General features: G+C 48.4%; 1 protein-coding gene across 1 annotated transcript in view; it reads right to left on the minus strand.

Annotated features, from left to right (window-relative positions):
• Nucleotides 1-15,457, minus strand: part of LOC129110834 (zinc finger E-box-binding homeobox 1-like) — a 49,010-nt gene extending 33,553 nt beyond the window's left edge. Inside the window, 1 exon segment of the mRNA XM_054623068.1 lies at nucleotides 15,364-15,457. Coding sequence (XP_054479043.1) covers nucleotides 15,364-15,421 — 58 coding nt within the window. The 5' untranslated portion in view covers nucleotides 15,422-15,457.
• Nucleotides 15,458-15,668: the final 211 nt, after the last annotated feature.

Below are 15,668 nucleotides of genomic sequence, written 5' to 3' on the forward strand. Positions count from 1 at the left end.
GGACACCAGGAAATCACTACGCCCCGGCCAAGAAATAGTCCGGCACATAACTCCCTATAAAACTACAAATTGTTGTTTTTATACTTTGGTTTCTGTGCTGATTTAACAAAGAAGACACAATATGTTAATTAGTGAGCTTTAAAGATGCTACATAAATCATTTTGTTACTTTTGGACAGAGCCAGGCTAGCTGTTCCCCCATGTCTCCAGTCTTTATTATAAGCTAAGCTAACTGGCTTCCAGCTATAGCTCATTTATTTTTCCCAAATAGTCAGGAGAGTGGTGTCGATTTTCTCATCTAACTCTCCACAACAACGCAAATAAAAATATTCCCCAAACTATAAACGTATTTCTGTAAGTGCCTGAAGTGTAAAAAAGACTTACTGAGCTCACTAAATGAAACAGAGTGTAACAACACAGAGCCTGGCTCAGCAGATAGCTACGGGTTAACCAGGCTGCAACACCCACATGATGGCAGGACAGAGGACGGCTCTGTGTTCAACTGGCCGCGGGGGGTGGGAGGAAGCCAGTGAGAGGGAGGGATGGAGACAGGGAGAGTTTTGTACTGCTGTCCCTCCAATCAGAAGATAGCCGTGGATCTCCTCCGGCAAACACGGCTTACCGATCTAACAAGTGTTTGGTGCACAGTGTAGGTGGAGAAAGACATTTTGTTCAGATGATGGACGGTAAAAATAAAAAGGGGCAATTGATAATAAAAAAAGAAAGAAAGACGGTGCGAGGACAGATCGGCAAGGGATTTGGGGCAGGGCGATTTCACCTTTTGTCAGGAGCGAGAGAAAGAAAGAGAGGGGGAGCGGGCGCGAAAGAGACGTGGCCTGTCGAAAGATACGCCGACTGAGTGCGGTATCAGCCAAAAATACTCCTCCTAACAAGTCAATAGTGCGTATCGATTACTTCTGCGCAGGGCTTATGCAACATCAACGCCTCAGTGTACGATTGTGGCAAAATTCGCTGTGTTTGGCGAGGGGTTTGCACAGCGACCCGCTCGCCCTGCAGAGACAGGAAAAGTAAACTCTTCATGTGTGCCACGGGGTCCTTAAATCACACCGCACAATGTGGACTAATGGCTGAGAGAACTGTGCTCTCACGGAGCCCTATATATATATATATATATATATATATATAGAGAGAGAGAGAGAGAGAGACGGGAGGCTGGGAGGGAGCTCAAAGGAGGCGGGACGAGACGGAGGGACACGGGCGTGTTAAGTGTTTGCAGGGTTTCGAGAAGGCCTCGACTGCGTAAGTGACTTGGTGATGGGAAGTTTTCAACATCCGAACTGTCCAATTAATGAGGACAAAACAAAGTGTTGAGGAGACACCTGTACTCATCGGTGTCCATCCTCCCTTTTCCTCCCGCTCTTAGTCCTCCATCAACTCCCCCTCTCCTTTCTTAGAAACCCAGCGCATCACCATTTCCACCGGGACTCTGATGCGAGCCCGGAGACGGCCGCGCTTAATCGATAGTGCCAGGTTGCCAAGACAACCTTGATTTCCTGTCGCCGCTTTTGCCGAGCGCCGGTGATTGCGCCGGGTGTCCGTTGCACCTGCCGCCCTCTCCTCCTCCTCCTCCTCCTCGACTTCCAGTGTCTCATCAAGCGCTCCTTTTCCCTCGCCTCCCTCCCCATCCCCCCTCCCCCTTCCTCCCTCCCTCACGCCATATAGCCACCATAGACAAAAGAGGCAGACAGACGTACAAAGGCAAAACGGATTAGGCCCAAGAGGTTGGGTTTGAACAATCAAAACACAGTGTTGCGCGTGAGGCCACATGTATACACACACACACACACACACACACACACACACACACACACACACACACACACACACACACACACACACACACACGCTTAAACAAACACACATGCCCTGTCATCCTTAACAAAAGCGAGCTGTGACAGTTATCATATCTACCTCTGAGGGTGATGTCATTGCACCTGGGTGGGGAGCATCACACACACACACACACACACACACACACACACACACACACACACACACACACACACACACACACACACACACACACACACTCGCCTCTCTCTCCTCCAGGAGAGGTTGGCACCTCCTGTTTTTTTTCTCTTTTTTTTTCATTAATGGAGAGCTCATTAATCGTGGCTGATAACGAGGACGCGGGACAGGGACATGATTAAGGGGCTCTCTCTCCTTTAGCCGGGCGCCCTTGGGGATAAACAGCCCAGGGGTGTGGTGTGTGTGTGTGTGTGTGTGTGTGTGTGTGTGTGTGTGTGTGTGTGTGTTTCTGTGTGGGCCGCATGTTAAAACAGGTAAAGGACACACACAGAGTGCTATCTCTAGGACATCTGTGGGAGAGGATAGGACACATGTTTTCACTTTTCAGGGATTGTACCCGCGGCCCGTTTTATTGCTGAGAAATTTCCCAGTCTTTGCCCGTCGGTGTCTGTGCATTAATCCATCTCCCCTTAACGATCTGCGTTTGTCTTTATGAGGACTCCCTTAAGGCTACAGTTTAATCCTGAGGGAGATGGATTGGGGAGTCGGAGAGAGGAAGTTAGAGCTTATAACAAATCTCTTGAGTCTTTTCTCCCTACTTCTGCAGAATGTGAGGATGGGGACTCCCAAACTTCTCCCAGCACACGGTACATCTCACAACTGGGAATAGAGAGACATTCTCTTTTAATCAAAGTCTGTGCTTTGGAAGGAGCCTTATTTGGTGCATTATCTAGTAATTTGCCAATTCAGTAGTGCGTCAGGCTGAAATGGCGTCACATTAGTTGCTAGAGTGATAAATACGTACGCAAGACTGGGACCAATTTCTCAGTGCCGCGCATGCTGCAGACTATGAAATTGTTGATGGTAAGTTAAGAGAGTCATATGACTTCCTATTTGCTAGCATTCACTTTGTGCACTGTATGTGTTTGTGTGCATGTTTGGCTCCTTTCAGTGTGGTTCCAAACTGGGACATCCAAAGATTGGGTTTAATTAACGAAAATGTGTTTTGGCGATACGATACGTGTCATGATACAGGGGTTATGATTTAATATATTGCCATACTGTAAGCAAGGTGATATATTGAGAATGTTTTAAATCAAATTTTAGGAAAACTGTCATAGTATAAAGAAGATAATGTTGTATTCATAAAACGGTGTTAAAAAAGTTAACTTTTTTTATGCAATCAGAACAGTAGGATATGCATTTGTCCCTGTGACATCATAGCTCTACTTTGAGAGGGGGCTTACACTGAGACTGCGCTTATCTTTGCATTTGAAATAAAGTTTTGGTTGAGTTCTTCTTTGCACGTAAACTTACCTAACTACATCAATAAAAAATCAAAACAGTGTTCTTGAGAATCAAAACTGAAAAAAAAAACATTGTATTGTGATACTCGATATTTTCTTACACCCCTACACTACATATACAACCATACTACATATATTAAGGGGCAGTTGTCTATTTTGTTGAGTCACCACAACAAACTAAACATCAGGAAAGTACACAAATGCCACATAGGCCAACAAATCCGTCCTTTCAGTCCTGCATGTTTGGTCGAGCAAACAAGTGTTACATGATACTGAAAATAAGGTTAGTGCAGGCTGTGAAGCAGAAAAAGAAAAAAAAAAGATGTAGAATTACGGATGACTAACTAGGTGGTACGGGTAATATGTTTCTCTGACAGAGCTGACACACAAATGTAATGTAAGTGATCCACAAACACAACAGGATGTCATGACGTCTCAGCCGGAGAGCAGAGATCAGTGCACATGCATGAGGGGGCTTTGTAGTACAGCAATCGCTTAGTCTTACATACACATTAAATCCAATCTGTCTGGACCGGGACCCTAATCCCCTCTCCACAGCCATGGAGACGAGCAGACAGTAATCCTCCATACTTGTGTATTAATAGCTAGAGTCTCAAAGGGGGCCCCTCTATATATATATATAGTGATGTATGTTTTATTAGTTGGTTAATCTGCTTGTCGATCAGAGGACCTGGTCCATTTGAACCTGGGTTTTCATGAAAACATGACCAGCCCTGCCTGAGGGATAAGCTCCCCAAGGACAAGGGGAAGAGCGTGGCTGGGTTCAATGGACTCGTCATCGACGGTAAACAGCTTTACATCAATGTTATCTGTCACGGGGCAATGCAATTATTAGGTGGAATTCAGCCCCGGGGCCTGGGCCTTTTTTCCTAAGAAGAGGGCTCGATAAAGCCTGACCCACATACAAGCCCGCTACCTTGTTACCATAATGCACGCTTCAACCAACTCTAATGTCATTTCTGAGGGTGCAATTTAGAGTCGTTGTCCCTGATAATCCCCACCGGTGCTGAGAAACTCTCCCCGTCCTGCGGAGGACCTGACCCCTCAGACACTCAGGTGGGATGAATTTGGCTAAAATGGCGAGATGCATCAGCCGACCAGTGGCGGCGAGCACGGGGATAAGATTCCTTCGCATAGGGATCACGCCCGAGAGCCGTCTGCTCACCTCTCAGACCGTCTAGACGCTGTGTCACCGCCACGCCACGCCACGCCCCGCCGGACGTCTATGTCCTGATTCAGAGATTTATCAGACAGCCGTTCGATTAGAAGGTCGCTGCTCTAAATTAGCAAGGGAGTCAGGGAATGACGGAGGCGGGGTGGACAGGAGGGCCATTACAGTCTAAGGGACACTGTCATTCCCCCGCCTACCAACGGGGACGACGCCTGCAATCATTTCAATCACAATTTATACGATTCTGTCTTTAAAATATTTGCCTCTAATACAGAGGAATGTGGCGTCAGCGTGCGTGCAGGTTTTACGGTAGGCATCAATCAAAGTGACTTCCGCTGGATAAACAAACAAACAGCTTCTAAACATCTGGTCGTCAGAGATAGAGAGAGGCACCATGGGGAGATGTGTGGTTTCCCTCTGAGATCTGTTGATTGGAAGGAAGCGTGGAGGGAAGGGCAAAAAATGAAGAGGAAAAAAAATAAAATAGCAGAGGAAGAGCCAGGGAGAGACAGTTCACACTCGGGTCAGAATTCAGGTGGAGGCCGGGGAATGCACTCACAAACCACACTCAGAACACAGCCACTCAGAACACTGACACACACACACACACACACACACACACACACACACACACACACTGAGAAAAACATGGCCTTTAAATGCATTGCAGCCGGACCATGTGACTCTCACGGGGTAGTCTCATGGGAGCATCCCCCCCACCACTGATCTACCCTGATGGACTATAACAACAGGAAGTCAGCCTGGCTTATAACATCACATCACACCACACCACACCACACCACACCTACGGATAGCTGCTCCCTCTTCTACACACAGAGCCGGCCTTCCCTTGTCATTCATACGCTGAGTCGGCGGACGCCATTCATCAGGCGCCGCGGTCCAGTCGAAAGTTTTAATCTCTCTGAGAGTGTGCTGTGCGGCGCAGAGGAAAATCGGTGGCACGGCGCCCGCCGCTGCTGCTGGCGTCGCCGGGGCCGAGCGAGATGCTCCGCGGCCTGGCGCTGACACAAGGAGAGGCCGAGGCTGGCAGGGGGCGGGCTTTTCAGCAACTGAATAGCCCTTGTTTATCTAGGCCCCTCTGGGAAGTCAGGACACTGCGCTGAATAGGAGCCAGTTAGCAGCGATGGCATAATAAGACCAGGGGGAGGACGGTTGGGGTGGGGGGTGGGGAAGCGGTCATTGAAATTCAACTCAGGACACTGTCAAGACAAACCACCCTTGCCAGCTGTGGCGGCAACTCAACGGAGCAAGGGAGAGCTTTCTATGGCTGAAGGTTTTTGGGTTAACAACGCAGCAGTTAGGTGAGCAGCAAGATGATGATTGTTGTCCTCATCAAAAATACCAGATGAGGGGTGGATTCTAATGTTGAAATGGGGGGAAGGGGTCATTCAGAAGATTGGGCAACTGTTGCACTAAAGATGAACAAAAGAGCCTCACAAGCAGGCTGATTAATGTCATGAACTTCCTCATAAGAGTGACACTGACATGACTGGTCTATTTTCTCCTTTAGGTCTATGTGTCATACTGAGTGCGGGAACTCGTTGCTCTTTATGCTCAACTCAGTCGTGACTGTGGTCGCTTTCTTCAGTCTCAACGGTATAAGGTACTCTGCAGGAAGAAAAAAAACTGGCCTTTCTTTTACTGGCTCACCCTTAAATGCACAGAGCCAAATCTTTTTAATGTGTCTGAAAAGAGATGCTGTTTTTTCTTTGCCCTCTGTGTGCGATTCGTTTCCCAGGCTTTCATGTTTTTTTGCTCCCGGTTTGTGGTCTCCTCAGCCCCCGATGAGAAGCCTTAAATAGGCTGCCACAGGTGCTGGGGGGGGGGAGGTGGCCTGGATGGGAGCAGGACCGCAGGAAGCCTCTTGTTTTCACAGAGATAAAGGGCTTTCAGGTTGCATCCTGGGCCGTAATCTCTCGCACACTTCCTGGTTTTGTTCCCGGTGAGGCCGAGAGAAGACGACAGAGTAACCTTCGCCCCCGAGAGGCTGATCGATAGCTTCTGATGAGACAGGATGTGCGTCTGGCGTGGATTTGAAGAGCGCAAAATGACAAAGGGACGGTTTGGTTTTGAGCCGTGTTCATTAACAGGTCACGATCGGGGCTGATTTATGGGTTAATTTATTCCGAGTGCTGGTTCATTACTGGTGATGATTATAAAAGTGCGCGTATAATTTCTTTCCTGACCTCTTCATTTGCTTTTAGAGCACAATTAACGTTGTTCCAAGCTCTTACATCCTAATTACAGAAAAGATAACGCTCCCTTCCTTCAAATTCAAGTTCCTCCTTAACCAGTCACTTAAAGCTGGCCTTGTGTAAAAAAAAAAAAAAAAAAGATCCATTTAGGGGAAATTTGCATGAAAGCGCTTTATTGAAAAGTTGGCATTGAAGAGAGGCGTGAACTTCAGAAGAACTGGCGACACGTTTGTGCATTTACAGTGAAAAAAAACAAAAAACTCTCATTCCTACATCTTTGTCTCTGCTGCTCTCACACATTCTCTCCCTCTCTATTCTGAACATGTCCTTCTTGAGAAGGCCGGCATTTGACCGTGAGCCACACCCCGTTCTCCTGCCAGAGGAAACTTTCAATCTCTGCCTCTCTCCCTCGCTCTGGCTCTATCCTACTTTTTGTCAGGCGTTATTTATGAGTGCCGTATAGCTGAATTGCTGCATGCCTACAGCACCTGCTTGTGTTGGAGATTCAGAGCCAAGGCAGCTGCCAGAGTGGGAGAGAGAGAGAGAGAGAGAGAGAGGAGAGAGAGAGAGAGAGAGAGAGAGAGAGAGAGAGCGCAAACAGGGAAGAATGCACAGGACTTAAGTAGGAGTCAAAGAGTGAGACACTTCATGAGAAAGAGAGACTTAAAATGATGTTGAGGAGAATAGCGTCAGTGTAAGCCGATGGCACGCAGCTAACGGGACAGACAACAACTGATGATGCTGTGTTGATTAGAACAGAACGACAAAACAAACAAACAAGTGACGAGCGAGCACTAATTGATAGCGTCGTACGACTCCAAACATGATCAATTAGAGGCCGCGCTTCATTGACCCAGTGTAACGAGAGAGGGGAGGGCCCTGTCAGCGCGCCCACGGAGACAGATGTATGGCCGCCTGGAAACGGGGAGCCCAGGGTATGTACTCCCTTCACTAAATACTACACACACACACACACACACACATTACACCCACACGTGTATTTACGTCACATGCTCGGGGGCCCCGCTGTGTTTTGACTGTAAACACCTGGACGCTCGTAGCTGTGAGCTGAGCAAGGACAGGTGGGCTGAGACGGGCCAAAGGTCACAGGCTTGATTCCAGTTCCCAGATACATAAAGTATTTAAACGCTATATACTTTGCTCCAACAGACTATGGATCGTGCATCAAAGGGCGGCCTCTTGTTCCAAAACACCAAGGTGCAGACGGCCAAGATTTGAGGATTGAACTATAGTCCACAAACTATTGGCTAACATTAGAGTGACTACTTCCATCCATTATCCTCCCTTTTATCCAGGCCGGGTAGGGCCTGATCAGATGCCCAAAACCACCACAGCTGGAGTTCCCTCATGATGTCTGAACTCCTCACCCTCTCTCTAAGGCCGAGCACAGCCACCCTACAAAGGATGCTCATTTCGGTTCATGTATCAGCAAGCTCATTTCAGCTTTGGGTCACTTTCCAAAGCTCATGACCATAGGTGAGGGTCAGAGCATGCATGGACATGGACTTTACATTTACAGGTTGGCTAACAAGAGCAGGAACACAATCCTTACCCTGACTGTACAGAGCATCAAATCCAATACGCAGTAGAAAGGATAATGACACTACAAGTGGTAGACGTGAGAAACATATGGAGTGATGTAACAATGGAATAAACAGGGCCAGCCCTGTTGAGTCTCCTAAAGAAGGAACCTAACGAAACGGCACACAAACTTCACGAAGAACACAACTGACCTGACATAGTTAGGAAATACAGTACATTTCTAAGGCTACCCGAAGTACAGAATAAAAAAAACTACTATCTGTCTTTGTTTTGATCTGTTGAACCCCTCTAAAGACGGTGTAAATTCAGTCCAGGCTACATGTAAGGTTATTCCTTGTATTTTTCATTCACAAAGTCACACTGTATCTTTTCTCCTAAAGCAGTCTATGAGTGTGCCTGGGCTTGGCTGCCTGCTCCGGTTAGGTCACACTAGCGGGGTCATGGGGAGCCCAACAAAACACTCATGAGTTAAATGGGGCGACGCGGATGCTCCATGCCTCCCTCCACTACTGCCCTCCCCCTCTGTTCTCAGGCTGGCCATTCTCCTCTCATTAATCCTGTGTGGATGTTTATCCATGTTGACATTCAACATAGCAGCCGGCCATCTCTCTGACTAACAAACAGGGTGACTAAGGCGTTTTGTGTTTTTTTTCTGCAGGAGCTGTCACAGGGCTAACCTAGCCTAGCTAGCTCAATGCACGGACTCCCGGGGGGACATAGGGGCACTCGTTTTGTCCGTGACGTCCCAGTCGGGCTGTGCAACTGGAATCGGTATGCGAATATGAATGTGTACCCCCTCAGGAGGGCCATTATCAGTTCTGTGTGCTACGGAGAGGAAAATCAATATGGTCATCATAACATGCTGGCAGAGAGCCAGCCCCTAGGCTGTGTTCAAAGCATAGTACATGGCGGCGGATTACTCCTCATCTGATGTCATCTAATTTCATCCCTGTGGACGGGAGACACTGAGGGACTGTGGTAAGGTCAAGCACATTTAAAACAGACTAGACATCCAACATCTATGTCAAAAAAAAAAGAAAGCAATAAACTGACAATCAGGTGGTCTGGAGTGAAGCTACAGCAGAGGATAGCCCCGATGAGTTCAGCCATAAACACAAGCTGGCATAAGAGCCCCTCACCGGGCCCGCCTTCTGCCTATTGTGTCGGCCCAGTCTTTTTCATTAACCGCTCCACTGAGGACCACAAGGGAGGGGATGGATGGGCGGGAAGGGGAAGGAGGAGGAGGTGGTGGCGAGGATGGCGAGTGGGTGGGGTGTTGTCAAGGAGGGGTCTGCAGACGGACCCAAAGGGACCCGCCGTGGACCTGAAGAGAAGCCGCCAAATACGTGATTAAAAACACACATCAGCAGGCGGCGCAGGCCACGCCATGCACAATATTTACCTCCGCCAGGATGGCAATTTAGAGGTAATCTCTCCCTCAAGTATACACACTGCTGGAGAATATTACATCTCAACCCCCACCCCCTCACCCACCCACACTTGTGGAGAGGGGCTGAAAAGGAGGGAAGACACCAAGGGGGGAACAAAGGACAGTTAATGTGAAAGAAAAAGGGGATATAAGAAAAGAAGAGCACAGTTGGAGAGTTTGTGAGCTTGAAGTCATCTTGGGAGCACACCTGTCTGCCCATGACTCACTGCTCTGGAGTCAGGAGAGGAGGCTTTTCTGCTCAGTTGGCTCACATGATACACTTAACTGAGCTCCCCTCCCTACATTGCACGGCAACAAATACTCGCCTCCACCACTTTCTGTGTCAGTATCAGTGCACTGGGGTCAAGGCTGTCAGAGCTGTTGTAGACCAGTCTCACTCAGCAACCAGTCTCACTCAGCAACAACAAGCATGTCAGTGTGTGGTTCTGGTTCCTGCGGTGCCTAAATGATCTACAACGCTGGCGAGAGGCAGCCCGGGCTGCTCTTCTTGGAGGGAGGGGGGCGAGTTTGGCACCAGAGTGACGGTTTTGTTTTTGCACAGTTCACTGAGCTCCCACCGCCTCGTCCCTAAATTACCCCCTATGCTCGATATTTGTTTCCTTTCAGAGACAGTGTCTGACGATCTGGCTGTGTCAGCGTCAGTTAGGGAGCCTCCGAGGCTGCGCCCGCCCCTGCCACATTGTCCTGTCGGGCAGATGGACCCCTCATGGCTCATCATTGCAGGGGATTTTGGGGGGAAACTCCTGCCGGCTGTGCCAAATTAAGCCTTCGCCCTGACATTAAAAATAGCTCACTGGGTAGCACATCGCCACTTCAGAAATACACGGCGCACGAAATGCCAAGGGGGATGCGTCGGCGTTAACGTTAACGCGAGCAACCATGACGCGGGCGTAAGCTGTGCTTCCGAGGCAAAAATGTCAAACAGGGGGCTGCGAAGCAGGCTCTTGAGGGCCCGGAGGGCTGCGTGAGAGAGGGATTTGATGAATTCTGCGAACGTTCCGCGGATTCCTCCCTCGCGGGGACCTTTGGGAAAAGAATGGGTCATATGCAAATGGCATGCACAGTATGGAGGAGAAGTTTCCCACAAGCAGAGTGTGAAAAGGGCTCTCCCTCCCCATGCCGGGCCAGCTGAATGGGCCTTTTCTTCTGCCGCTGAAAGTGTATGAGGTAGAGCAGGCAAACTGCAAAGGTAACTAGGCTCTTTCTCCTCAGGCTTTCTCACTAAAGCCTGAACACACAATGGTTCATTTAAGCATTCAGCCACGCAAACCCCAATAAAGCACATCCAAGCGCAGTTAAGGGGGTTACTGAAACTGACTCTGGGTTTAAAACTGCTGCTTTACGAAGGGAGAGCACCTTTTTTATAGGCTAATGCTCTCAGCCTCCATGGGAGCAGCTAATTATTAAGCCGCCTTAACGGAGGTGGGAGTGTGGTCGTACATCACATCATTTTAATTCTGCCGAATGGTCAGATGAGGACGGGGCCTTTTCCCTCCCGGACGGACATGCTGAAGGAGTTTAGCCACAAACACGCTTTTATTTTATTTCCCAGATGGTTATGAAAAACCAACAGGTAAAAAAGTTGTGATCTTTACAAGTATGGATAGATTTGGGGTTTTAAGTGCAAAACATACTCCTATAGTGTTGACCCTAGAATCCATACAGGTCTGGGAGATAGCTGCCATGTGTGTCCTGCTTTTCATCTGCCAGCAATAGCCCCCTCACCTGTTGTAAAATGTCTCTGGTCACCTCAGCCACTTCCCACCAACTCCCTCAAACCCTCCCCCAGTCCCCCCTCTCGGCTCCACAGGGAACATGGAGCCCACAGTTGAAGGGGTCAGGGAGGAGTGGACGGAGAGGCCGAGGGAGCGGAGGAAAAGCTGCAGCTCCAACAGCCCCTCTTCCTCCTCCTCCTCCTCCTCCTCTCTCCCCTTTTCATTGAACAGACTTTAACACAAACACAATTGGACATGCTGGAAGCCTCACAATGGCACAGGGGGGGGAAAGTGAAGTCATACTCTAGGCACGCATGGGTGCCTAGGTCAGGGGGCAATCAACAGCACCCCTGGCTACTGTGTCTTAACCCCCTGAAATAAAGGACAAGCTCTGGGAAGGGAGGAGTGGGAGGGGGAGGGACGGGGGGAGAGGGAGTTGAGACGGGGGTATTTTTCTTCTTACTTGGCACTTTTAAACGAAGCTGCCGAGGAAGTTGGTGAAAAGCAGCGAGGTAAATGAAAAATTTCCTCCTCCGCTAAACTCTTCGCACAACAGGGGTGGACCTTTTAAATGTAAACAGATGTCTTTTAAAACACCGAAGTGGCATGTGGAGCCACAGAGCCAATCCCCACCCTCCTCCGGAGCCTCCGCTGTAGCCTAAAAAACACGGCTTGTTTCACCTAACAAACCATTGTTTTTTTTTTTGTCATTTTTATTTTTCTACAGCAAATGTTCTGCATGTGGTTGTATTCAATCGTTTCTAGAAAGGGTGAGCAAGTTCAGGGCACTAAGTGTAGTTTAAGTATAGTTTTACCAGGCCAATAAACATGTTCTTCACCATCACATGAGATGTTGTCAAGCGCCAAGCCCACAACCTCATTTTCCCTATTTGATGGATGATTCACCAAGGTGCGTGTGTGAGAGAATGCCTTAGAAAGAGAGAGAGAGAGAGAGGGAATGGAAGTAGAGGGGAGAGTGAAAGACAGATTATGGGATGAGACTAATGACCCGTGTGATATTGTCAAATAAATAGAAACCCTAGCTAACCTGTACGCACACACTCATTTCAAGTAGTCTCGGTAACGCCTCTCTAAAAAAAACATCATCCCCCAGCTCCTGAGCGCGGTTGCAAAGCTGTCCCGGTGCGGCCCTGTTTATTTTTTGCAAAGAATGTTAACACCGGGCGCATTCCTCTATTCCCAAATTGCTGTGTTAAATTACCGTTGCAGGGAACGGCTGCTATTCCTTAGGGGAGCAGGCTGGGGAGAAGCGACAAAAGGAAGCTGCAGTATCCCGCCGATTGCAAACACCTGTCGTCCTGCAGGCTGTTAACACCTCTCTGTTTACAGCGGGGAATGGGGCTCACCTTGATCTCAACCCCCCCCCCCCCCCCCCCCCCTGCTCGCCGGGGACCTGGCAAAGCCACTGACCATAACAACCTGGGCGCGACTTGAGGGCTTGCTTAATTATAAGAGCCCGAGCCCCGGCTATTGAAACTTTTATTTTTTTGCATTATAAAAAAAAAAAGTAGCCATTAATGCTTAGTTTCAGCAAAGACAACAGCCCATATTAAAACGCCAAGTTGTTATGACATTGTGACAAAAACCAAGAGGTATGACAACATGCAGCAACTGCCTTCAATCTAACGATACTGAGGAATTCCCTTCAAAAAAAAAAGATGCAGCAGAGATGCTGATTTACATGACAGATCTGCAGTGTTGTCAGGAGGTGACAGGAAGTGGGGGCTTAAAAGCAGACCTTGACGGCTCTTTGAAGCAAATGCAAATGAGGCAAAGTAACAGGGAAGCCATCTGTTTGGTTAAGGATGTGACTTTAAATATCAATAGGGCTGTCATTATTTAATAAAACCCTGTTTAGTTAAAGGGGGAAAAAAGCAACAAATGACAGGGAGGTAAAAAAAAAAAAAAAAAAAAAGTATCTGCAGTGTAAATAAGACTCCCTTTCTGTCTCTTACAAGGAAGGACCAAAACGGCCCACACCTTGACAGGAGGACCGTTATTTAAGGTGTGTCCACACCTTGCACGTATTAGACTGCACAGACGCTCCAGGGAGGGAATGCATAGCTGAACACAACCCGCCAAGAAACGAGATGACAGTGGGAAAACATCGATAGCACCAATGGGAAAAAAAGTAAAAAATAAAATAAAAAAAGAACTAAACAAACAAACAACAACATGCCTCTGTTCACGTCACTCAGACAAGTCACAGCAGGAGAAAACACCGTTTGGTCATGGCATTTGCTGTCGCGTATTACTGTTGTTAGCAGCACAGACAAGTAGCAGCTACAAGCTAAACTGAGCGAGTCCGTCCACGGTACATGTTTGTTTTGACCAAATTAGCGGTGTGTTTCCTGCGTTAGCCCAGTTCCTTAAAGCTACACTGGGTGGCACAGCACATGAGCATGACTAGTTAAAGGACAACCAGTCAGACCCGCGACGACAAAAAGAGGATTTCTCTCTCGGTAAAAAAAAAAAAACATCATTGAAAATAGCAAGGACCGTGGTGAATTTATCACAGCAGCCCACGGTGTAAATATATGAAACAAAAAGCGGTGTTAAACAACTCGTAAAAGTCCTTTGACGTTAAGCTAAATGAACACGTAGGTGTCCAATAGACACACGAGAGCAACATACTAACAAAGTGTCCTTCAAGGGAACAGACGGGCTTCTAACCCCCCGTTGTAACGCAGATAACATGTCCACTTGTACTGTTTGGTACACAGGGTGTGTTGGATAGATAGACATGAGAAACGGAGTGCGTTCAAAGGTTCGCTCGCGAACCCCCCCTCGGTCGTACAAGAATCAGGATTCCCAGCGCGCGACTAGGGAGAGGATCCGCTGTCCTTATATGGGCTGCGCTCGCCCTGCTCACACAAACAGCGCGTGAGATATCCCCTCGTTCTCCGGAACCTCTCGTTACCCCAACCGTGTTGCTGCTCCGCTTTCTTTCTTTCTTTCTTTCTTTCTTTCGTTACTTTACAAGCAGAGGACCGGCGTTTAAAAAAAACAAAACGTTAAACACGAACGACGTGAGCAGTCCAGAACTAAAACAGTGCAATAAGTTGGAGGATGAAGAAGAAAAAGAAAAAGAGACCTGCCTTTAAAAACGTGCTTTACCACCACCACCACCACCACCACCACAACACGCTTTTCTTCTCCTTTTTCTGCCACCAATACATTGATGGTGTCGTCTGTGATATAAACCTAATTTAAAGCGCACAGCAGTCAGGGTTCAACCGGGCAAAAAAAATAAAAATGCGTTTTGTCCGCCCGTGTGGTGCAGCAACAGTGTCCTGTCGCTACCTGCTACGAGTGAGAGAAAGAAAGAAAGAAAGAAAGAAAGAACAAACCAAACAGTTTCCTTCCCCCTGCTTGAAAAACATCAAACATGTCCACCCCGTTTCAGACCAAAAAGCAAAGCTACATATAATGTTGTTGTTTTTCCAACCCAAATCATAAAAGACAACCCCGTCCGTCGAGGTCCGCAATAACAATCAGGTAGCCCGTTTTTTTCTTCCCCCCCCCTCCATAGAAACAGGTCCGAGTTTAGCGGTGGGCTCAGAAACTCGACAGAATGAAACAAAATCAATGAAAACAGAGTCTGAAAGTGTGTTAAAATGTGTAAAGAAGTAGTGAAGTGCAGACAAACAGCTCGTCCGCTGATAACAGGGTGAGGTGCGTATAACGGTCTCCAGTGCAGCGGACCGCTAGGCGGAGGGAGAGACGCGACCCAGGTATAACGGTTCACCACATAGGGCTGCAATACAGCGCTCACTTGCTACTTCCCAGCACTTTCGGACACTAACAAAACCGGACTCGTGTTCTGCCAAACTTTTTGCCTAAATCACCGGGAGACCGAGCAGCCCCCCCCGGACGGTAAAAGCTCCGCGTCGGATAGTAGCTCAACTCACCGTTGTTCCTCCTCGGGTTCGCCTGCTTTCTGCGCTTACACCTGGGGCCATCCGCCATGATCCTTTCGCTGTGTCTAAATGCTGCCGGAGAGTCACCTCCTCTCTCACCCCCTCTCCCCCCCCCACCACCACCACCTCCCTCCTCCACCCTCCCTCCCCCTTCACCTCCCCTTCTCTCCACACCTGGTTTACGACACTCGGCTTTACGACATCACCTTCCCGCACCTCCCCGACGACCCACGCTGCCAGTACCGTTTCATGGGTGTGTGTGTGTGTGTGTGTGTGTGTGTGTGTGTGTGTGTGTG

The sequence above is a fragment of the Anoplopoma fimbria genome, chromosome 21, assembly GCF_027596085.1.
Source record: "Anoplopoma fimbria isolate UVic2021 breed Golden Eagle Sablefish chromosome 21, Afim_UVic_2022, whole genome shotgun sequence".
Classification (NCBI taxonomy): domain Eukaryota; kingdom Metazoa; phylum Chordata; class Actinopteri; order Perciformes; family Anoplopomatidae; genus Anoplopoma; species Anoplopoma fimbria.